Raw genomic sequence first — 9721 nt, forward strand, 5'->3', positions numbered from 1 at the left:
CATGATATTTATTCAATGAAAATAACTTGAACTTCAATATGCATTAGCTTTAACTTTACTCTTCAAGGTTTATTCTTTTACTTTACTTTTACTTCATACTATTAAAATTCATATCTGTGTTAGGAACAACGTCAAAACATAATCTAACACACTCCAAATTGATATTATCCCGTCTACACAGATTCGTGATCTAATTTACGTGATCTAATTTACATGATTCGTGATCGACGGGCACGGGCACCACGATGTTTCCTGCTTGTAACATAAGGTGGATTAATTTCTCCTCTTTCATGTACATACAACCTATGACATATTATTTCGTATACTTGAGGAAATCAAAGTGGAAATGAGGAGTCAAGCAGAGGGAAGAAGTGGGGGGAGATGGCGGCGGTGGCGGCGGGGGCGATGGAGGCTTCTTTTCTGGCGGAGAAGGAACCAAATTCACAGGTTCATTTAGACGAGGCAGTGGAGGGGGGGGGGGGGGGGGGTGTGGTTGGAAGCAAAGGAGGTGAGCTCGCCCAATGAATCAACGCGAGACGAGAGGAAAGGTGGGAGCTCACATGCGTGCGGTCAACGAACAGAGGAGGAATCGACGTTGAAGTAGAGCTGCGATCGAAGGAGTCACAGAAGAAGACGCTGTGGCTTTGTAGAGAAGCTCCCGTGACATCATCAAGCGTCGAGCGATTCGCTGCGAAAGAGTTGTATGGAGCGAAGCAAAGCATCATGCGAGGAGCAGGCCAAATTGCGTGTGAGGGAAGAAGCTTTTCCGTGTGTGGATTAGGGCTTGACCGAGGTAAAATTTAATAATGTTAATTTAATTGAATAATAATAAAATTATCTATATATATATATATTGACCCACCCCCCTCTCTCCACTCGTATTTATCCACTATTATATATATTTTATGTTATGCTTGTTAAGGTTTAGTTTTTTGGAGTTTTGGTGTGTGATTTCTATTGGGATAGTCGTCGACGTCCTCTTTTTCCATTTGAGGGCTTTATCGGTTGCCAATACCCACCCTGCATATCCCCCAACATCTCCTGGTACTACTAAATACGTTAAAATACTGTTATTCTCTCTTACAGGCCCGTCCATGAATAGTCTTCCTCCATCTACCCTTTTCGTTTCCTTCCCTTCTTCCACCTGTCACGCCCTGTGCCCCTTCCCATATCATGTCCTCCTTCCAACAACCCCCCCTCCATGCCCCCAACCTTCTGCCTTCACCCATTATGTCGTAATCCTTGTTGCATTAACACAATGTCTCTCCTCCATCTGATGACGTAGCTCCCTCCAGTACAACCAGTTACTATCGTTAGCCCAAACCAGCCCTCCCCCTTGCTGGCCAATTTTTATTTTCTATTATGATTTGGGTTAACTCCGGTATCATATATATATTGTAACATTAATAGAAAATTTTATTAAATTAGGTCTTTTGGTTAGAAATTTAGTTTGGAGGGGCATGGAAGGGGGCAATGTGCGCGAGCTAGCGGAGAAAGATTATCCCGACCGGTAAAGAAAATTTAGGTTTATATTAGGATTTAATTAATGAATTTTTATAGCAAAAATAAAGCTAATTAGGTTTTTTTAATGTAAAACAATGAAAAACTTAACTCTTAAATAAGTTAAAGTTAATAGTTAATTAAAATACTATGAATAAATCAAATTCTAGTAATATGAGTATCACATTTATTATAGGCATCAATTTTAGAAGAATCGTGATTAAGGCTAAATTAAAAATAAATTAATTGTCATCGAGGTGAGTACTCATATTTTTAATCTATGATAATTTTATGGTTCTTCTCAAATGTTTTGTATTAGTATTTCATGATAATTGTACAAGCTTTATTTTGACGTATATGTTTTATTTATTGGTTACATTGTTATGAATATTTGTAGCTACTTACCATGATTGCCTTGATGAATGTTGTATATATATATATATTGAATTGAATGCGATGAACACATGAATGATATGTATATATTTACTTATTATGATCAAGTCACATTTTTACGGTATTAGCGGGGGAACGCTAAGATACTTGTAAACATAAATGAAAAATAATTTTGATATTGAAGTACTTTAAATGGTATAATTTTAAAAAAGTACTCATATGTCGGGTGTACATGTATAAAATGATATAGATATGTTATTGATATAATGAGATTCATTGAATAACATTAAATATTTATATTTATTTATTAAAAGCTTAACTGACATACATATTACTTTATTTTCTCTTGTATTACTGTAGTTTAGGAGTGCGAGTATTCACCGACATTGTTTAGCTTACTGTTATTTTAAAACTATCTTTTAAACTTAATTTAATTGATTATTAGATGAATGATCAATGAGAAAAAAAAAAATTATAGAAGGCGTGGACAACCTGTAATGAAGTAAATTTAATTATACCGTTTTATTTTAATTATATTAGTGGCTCTTTCATTTGTTAAATATTATGTATAGAGAATGAATATAACAAATTTTCTTCCCACCATCCGATCATCTATGTCTTGGTTAATTCCAACTCCTGGGTCGGGTCGTGATATTTTTACTAGTATCAAATAAAAGATGATTATAAGTTGTTCGTCAAAACTAGCCTAATCTACTAACATGTAAAATCAGAATACAGACAACCAACAAGATCTTTACAACTATTGCTGAATTTCCCAAACGTAAAATGGGTAGAGATTTCATTTGTCGTTTGCCTTCATGGATTCCCAAAATCTATTGTGAGTTATTGTCACCCCATTTTTCTTAACACGATTTGGAAATAGTTATTTTGTTTCAGTGACGCAATTGAATTTTGGCAACTTCTATTATCCTCAAACGAACTGATAGACATAAGTGACAAATTGTATGATTGAACAATATATGTGATGATTCGCCATGGAAAAATCTTTGCCATTGGTAACTTTTTTGCCCTTGGTTGAATTATCTTATAATACATCTTTACAGTTTTCATCAAAGTATACTTCATTTCAATTATTCTATGAATGCCTAACAACCACATTTGTTTTCAATGACAGTTGTACTTCTGTAGAAGCTATAAAAACAACATTACAAAACTGTAATAAAATTCTTTAGTAGTTTAGTCTCAATCTCTATGCCACACAATCATATGAGACAACCCGTTGATAAGAAAAGACGGGAAGTAAATTTTCAAGAGATCATGCCTTGGTTCACTTACAAAGTCTCTATTATCTAGCAACATTACTCCAAACTTACTAAGCACTACTTTGGACATTTCTTGGTGCTTAGCAAATTAGCAGTGTTCTTTATAAATTCTATTTGTCATTGATCGTATGTATTCATCCATCTTGTAATGTTTCATTATTGAAGCCTTATTATAAAACTATTTTATTTCATCCTAAATCCTTATCCACAGATGCATTTGAGTGACACCCGATCAGCAATCATGCAACAATGCTACATATTACTAAAAAAAAAAGCCACTCCTACAATTATTGGTTCAATGGGAAAGACAACACTCTGAAGACGCCTCCTGGGTTTTGTACTCAAGATTTGTACATGCCTACCCAACTTATGAGCTTGAGGATAAGGTCAATTTCAAATGATGAAGAAATGATATGAGCCCACCAGAAGACATCACTTTTGAGGGGCGGAGTCCAGAAATTTTCTTTTAGTGGGGACATAAATTAATGATTTGAGAAAAATTTTTAATTCTTTATTAATCTTGGTTTGGGACATGACGGTTTTGAAAATTTCATAAAACAAAAGTGGTTGAAGCTAGTATTCAACAAAAAAGTTCCAAAAACTTTAAATGCTCCCATTAATCTAGGTTTGGGATTTGGCGCTTAATCGTGTTTTAAAAAATATTTTATTAACCGTGATAATCAAATTTGTATTCAATCATACCCAAGAAAAATATTCTATAAGAAGTCAATTAATGCCGAAAAATTTCTCTATATGGCTTAAACAAAGATTACATAGAACAAGTAAATTTCATCAACTTGTATGATGAAAAAGGCTATGAGACATCTTGCCCCAATACAAGGCAGTAGAGAAAGAGCATAAGAAAAAATAGATTATTGAAACATACAAGATATTGATTTCTTTTTCATTTTTATTTTTCTTTGTGAAAAGGGATAGCATAAATATCTGTGGACCAGATTGTCAATAAGAAGCAACAATACAAATGCAATAACATATTATTATGAATCCAAAAAACGATCCTCTAGACCCATGGGAGAATTCACTCAATTATTAAACATGTGGTAACTGTATAAAATAATAAATTCAGGAATAACAAAGTTAATTTATGAGTAAGATGCATGCATTAGAAATCTAGCTATATGACTCAAAGAAGCATCAAGCATGAAAAAAAAAGGGCCTCTGAAAGAGGTAGACAACTATTAATTTAGTTGCCTATGAAAACAAGTGTGAAAATCTACGTTAATCGGCTGTCTTATGTAGACTCTGATTGGTGCTGCAGAAAGTCAGGAACAGCTCAGAGAAGCTTCTTCATTTGTCTTACGTCAGTGTGAGTGAAGACCCAACCTACGTGTGTTTGTACAAAGCTCCTAATAATTTTAGTGGTTAGATCTTCCAAGGATCATTCCAAGGATCAAGCCATTGCACTACTCTGTCAGATGACATGCTGCCAGAAGGGGGTACTCGGTAGCTGGGCTAATATAAGGTGTTATTAAAAAAAAAAGGAATATAAAGTTATTTCAGTGTGTTGGGCCAGCCCTAGTGCCTCCACTGTAGCTTTGCTCTTGGTTGCTATATCTATTCGACAAAAAACCTAACCTTACACATCAAGGACTAGGATGGCGCAGGGACTTTATTTTAATCTGTGTTTTGTGTTGGGTTTTATTTTACCTTTTACCTGATAATTTTGTGTTAGCTTTAGGCTTAGTTTGCTTTTAGTTTATTCAATTGTTGAGCCTATAAATAGGTCATTTGGGCTGTATTGAAGATAAGAAATTTTAATAAGGAACCTCCCTAAGTTATTGTTTTTTTCATGCTGGTAACGAGGACTAGCGGTATGGTTCAGTTGCAATTTTGTGTGGGTAAGGATTACCTTATTCAACCGAGCAATCATTTACTCTAGCTGGAGCTTGTTGTACTGCTTTTGTCAGATTTTGTGTAAATTCCTCTGGTCGTAGTCTGGGCAAAGCGACCAAATTTTTCTATTTTTTTATTATTATTATTATTATTATTATTATTATTATTATTATTTTTATTTGGACACTGAGTTTTTATAACTAACTGGAGCAATTTTTCCTTTCTTTTTGTTGGAGCTGCTCCTATTTTGAACTCTTTTTTGTCTGCTTAGATTTTGTTTGTTCTTATTCCGAAAATAGGTAATGCAGGATGCACCTAATTGATTTTCTTTGTTGTTCCCTTTGACCTAAACAGGTATCCTGATGAAGACGCAGGAGAGATACCAATGGCATTTATTGTCAGGCGACCGAGAAGCTCTATTAGCTCTGCCGCAGTCATGGATTTTGTTGGGAAGCAGGTATCTGTAAATTTATTGCATGTACACACAACCATTCCCTCTGCTTAGTATGTATTATTTTATCAAAACAAATTGCATCTACGTCTCTGCCATTGAAAATCAGGACCATTGAATTTTGTTGTTAGTGTTGGGTGAAATGAAATATTTGCATGTTATCTTATCCCTGAAGAAAATTTTTTTTTTCCTTCTCGTAGATCTCTAATGTGAAGATAAGAGTTGGGATGATTTTTTTTATAGTTAATGGTAAATAGTGTAATGTTCTGGCAGTCTTTAGCGAATAAAAAACCTAATAACATAGACATTTTGAGCTAATACCATAACCCCAAAAGACCTTCATAAAGTTTATAAATCAGAATTTTTCAACATATAATTGTTCAATATATAATCTTACAAATTTATGATTAATTCACACATCTGAATTATCAGTAGGTGTATTAATGCCTTTTCTTTGATATCAGTAAATTGTGTGTCAATGTTGACGGTGACTAGACGTTATTATTCTGTTATTTTTGAAGATAAGATGTTATGGTGCGTCTAATTATCCGTAAACTTGTCGTTTTTGTTGATTTATTCTTTGTATAAGGATAATTTTTTCTTATTTTTGTATAGGTTGCGCCATACAAGAAAATTCGAAGGGTTGAATTCATCGACACGATACCAAAATCTCCTGCCGGGAAGATCCTTCGGAGGGAACTCATCGAGCATGCTGTCCATAATCCGATATCAAAACTATGAGCATCTTCTTTTAGGATTTACATCCACACCACTCGATTCTTATGTATATGCATGTGTAACACCTACACTTCAATTTTTACGTACATGCCTCCCTATGCATGACAAGCTTTATTTTATTATTTTCTTAACTTAAATGGTGGTATTTTTTTGGTGTGATATGAAAGATTTGGATGTTACAAATATAAAATGTAAAGTTTAGAGGTTTAGATATGTAAATGCATAGGAATTTAGTGCTATGCATGTAAATGCCCCCCTGTTTTCAATATCTTGCCATTTATTGTGGCGATTTCTATATGCGGCACTGATCAATAATGAAAACTTTGTGATTTTCGCCGAATATTTAATCATACGATATGATTGATGATGATCAAGTACGGTCAAATCAAATTGTTCAAATTTTATTTAATGCTTTATTTAATAAATTTTCAAGTCTTGATCATAGTTGGTTATAGCTTAACATGACTAAAAAATTAAGAGTAGAAAAACGTCATTTTTCTTGTCAAAGTTAATCTTCATGTCATTTGTGCTGAGTTGAGCTTATCAGGTCATTATCTTCTTTCTTTATGAATATGTCTCAAATATTTTTTATTATGATGTATGAGTTCAACCTTTACCTGAAGTATCTTAGCTTAGACAAGCATTGATTTTAGCCAATAATATTAACTCATGTTAAATTAATCCTTGCACTAATATTAGCCAACAATATTAACTCATCCTAAATTGTATTTGTGACCACATAAACTATTAATCTAACAAGCTTAAGTTTGTGTTAAATATTTAGATAGTTGCAAAGATAATTTAGTGTGAATTAGGTTAGAATAAATTTTGTGCAATTATGCGTGTTATTATTTTAAGAAATACTTGAAAGAACAAACGATTAGAAAAGTATGTAGGAAGTAAAAAGGATGAAAATAATTCATAACACTCGGATTGACGCCTTAGACTAAGGACCATAACCCTATTTATAATTGAGGGCACATATTTCATTTTAGCCCAGCATTAAAAATTAAATAAATACCTAGTCTCTACACAATATTAACTCCATATAAATATTACTATATTAAGATGTCACACAAGCCAAATATTAAATATTTATTTGATTGCAAATTTTATAAGCTTAGGACAATTAAGTTATCATGTAATATATAATTATTATTGTATATGGGCACACTTAATTATTCCAACAGTCTCCTACTTGGGCCATGGATATAACCTATTAATTAGGACGTCGGGTAAACTTTTCTTTCTCGAAGCTTAATGTTCATTCTCGTACATGACACTATTTTATTCATGGTAGATTGCTTCATATTAATCACTTTAGTGAGGTAACCCAACAAAGAGCTACATTGAATTATTGCATTCAAATGAACCAACAAATTGACATTGGCTTTTTGATTTACAAAAATATGTGTATTTCCTTAAGAGGAGGAACTACTGGAGGTATGGGTTTTCCTGCTCTTATTACGACCATGTGTGTTGAATTAGGAGTGAAATATGAGACTTGGGAAGAAGTTTTACCATCTCATAAACCTATTGGGAAAACAAATTTGGATATGTGTGGAAAGCATACTAGAGTAAGAACTAGAAGTAGAGGCTCCGATATTCCTTCAAATTCAGCTTCAACTTCAACTTCTACCTTCTACTTCCGGTACTGCTTTACTCGATACTATAATGGAGCAATCATTTCTCCAACAAGGAGATATATTAACATTACCGAATCAACAAAAAATTTTAGAAGCCCATCTCTATTATAATGATGAGTATATACAAAAGAGAGTTGATTTTGATATTATTTATCTTGAGGCGATGGAAAAATTCTTACGGGGTGACCATACTGTAGTATTTCCTACTTACCCCAAATATACACCTTTTAGGCTTGATGATATGGAGGAGGATTTAAATTTTGGTGATGATGATGAATATAGTGATGAAGGTGAAGATGATGTGTAGTTTTGTTTATTAATTTTTTTTATGTGTTCTGTTTTTATGTTTAGATTTCCTGTGGTTAGTTTGTTGTTTTTTACTTGTTAAATTTTTTATATTTAAAGTTTAAGTTTGCATTTGTATTGAACTAGTAAATTTATGTTTGTTGAACTATATGATTACCTTATGTTTAAATGCTAGAATAGTCTTTTATTTTAGTTAAACATGTTAGTTTCACTTGTCTTTATTACTTGTAGCTGTACTATTCTCTTGTTTTAAACTTTATGATTATTCTTTCTTCATGAACTATCTTGTTAATTAAAAATTTAAGTTTGAAGGGGAAAGAAAAAAAAAAAACTTTTTGAAAACTAAACTTTATTTGTTCCCAGAGAACTATATTTTAAGAAAAAAAATTAACATAATATGTGGTATGCTAGGTTAACTTTAGATATCTATATTTTGAATTTTATAAATTTTATAGAAAACTGAAGTTAAAGTTCTTTAATAATAAAAGTTAGATCTAGAGTTAAGATTTTTAGTAAAAGAATATAAGATTATAAATTTACTATTTAAAGTAAAGAAAATTATATTTTTGAAAATATTAATAATCTTAGATATTTGTTTCAAAAAGAAGGAATTGAGACTTTATGAAAGATCTTTTTCAAGGCTAATACAATTTCATCAAACTAAGGAAACATGAAAATTTTTCAACTTTAAAAAAAAGATGGTGGAGTTCAAAATCATTAAAGGTTATCCAGATATAGTAATCCTCACATGACATGAAAGGAAAAAAGAAATAATTGAAAGAGATCTTAAAGAGAAAAAGAAAAAGAAAAATCAAAAGAAAAAGAAAAAGCAAAAATAAAAAATATGTGGAGAAGCTTAAGGAGATGCCTAATAAAAAGTTGGCTCTACTTAAATCATCTTAAAGAAAGAAACTTAATTACATTTATAAATTAAGGCTTAAAGTATTAGTATCCTTACTAATAAAGTCCTTATGAAGTTCTTTTTACTGTAATACTTCTAAGTATTCATTCTAAGCCTTCAAAATATGACAAAATTATAACTATTCTTGAAATAAAGAGAAAATCAAAACTCTTAGACTTGACTACTAAATATTCTTACACTTTAGTTTTAACTTGAGTTATTAAAAATTTTTCTAAAATTTCACTATCACATTTATAAAACAAAAACTATAGAAATCTCTAAGTTAAACTCACTTCCACAATTATAATTTTTACATAGTATAAAGGAGTTACTTGAGGACAAGTAACGTTTATGTTTGGGTGAATGATCCACCTTAAAATTACATATTCTTAGTGCTTATTTTACAATCATTTTATGCATGTTTTTAGTGGTATTGCAGTTTAAAGAAATGTATTTTATATATTTTTGGTTTCAGGCACATGGAATGGACATTTAGAGAAAATGAAGGAAAAATGAGTAAAAATACATCACTTTATATGGCGCCATAGCGCCACCCCTTGGCGCTATAGCGCCACAGACGGGCGTAATGGGTGCTATAGCTCCCAGAATTGCCCTATAGTTCCCAGATTGGCAATATAGCACCATTAAC

At 32.1% G+C, this 9721-nt stretch overlaps 1 protein-coding gene across 1 annotated transcript in view; it reads left to right on the forward strand.

The window, feature by feature from the left end:
- Positions 1 to 6392, forward strand: part of LOC110029042 (4-coumarate--CoA ligase-like 5) — a 49034-nt gene extending 42642 nt beyond the window's left edge. The window contains exons 4-5 of the mRNA XM_020731151.1: positions 5385 to 5487; positions 6097 to 6392. Coding sequence (XP_020586810.1) covers positions 5385 to 5487; positions 6097 to 6222 — 229 coding nt within the window. The 3' untranslated portion in view covers positions 6223 to 6392. The remainder of the gene's footprint in view (positions 1 to 5384; positions 5488 to 6096) is intronic.
- The last annotated feature ends 3329 nt before the right edge of the window (positions 6393 to 9721 follow it).

This window comes from Phalaenopsis equestris, unplaced genomic scaffold (genome assembly GCF_001263595.1).
Source record: "Phalaenopsis equestris unplaced genomic scaffold, ASM126359v1 Scaffold000543, whole genome shotgun sequence".
Lineage (NCBI taxonomy): Eukaryota > Viridiplantae > Streptophyta > Magnoliopsida > Asparagales > Orchidaceae > Phalaenopsis > Phalaenopsis equestris.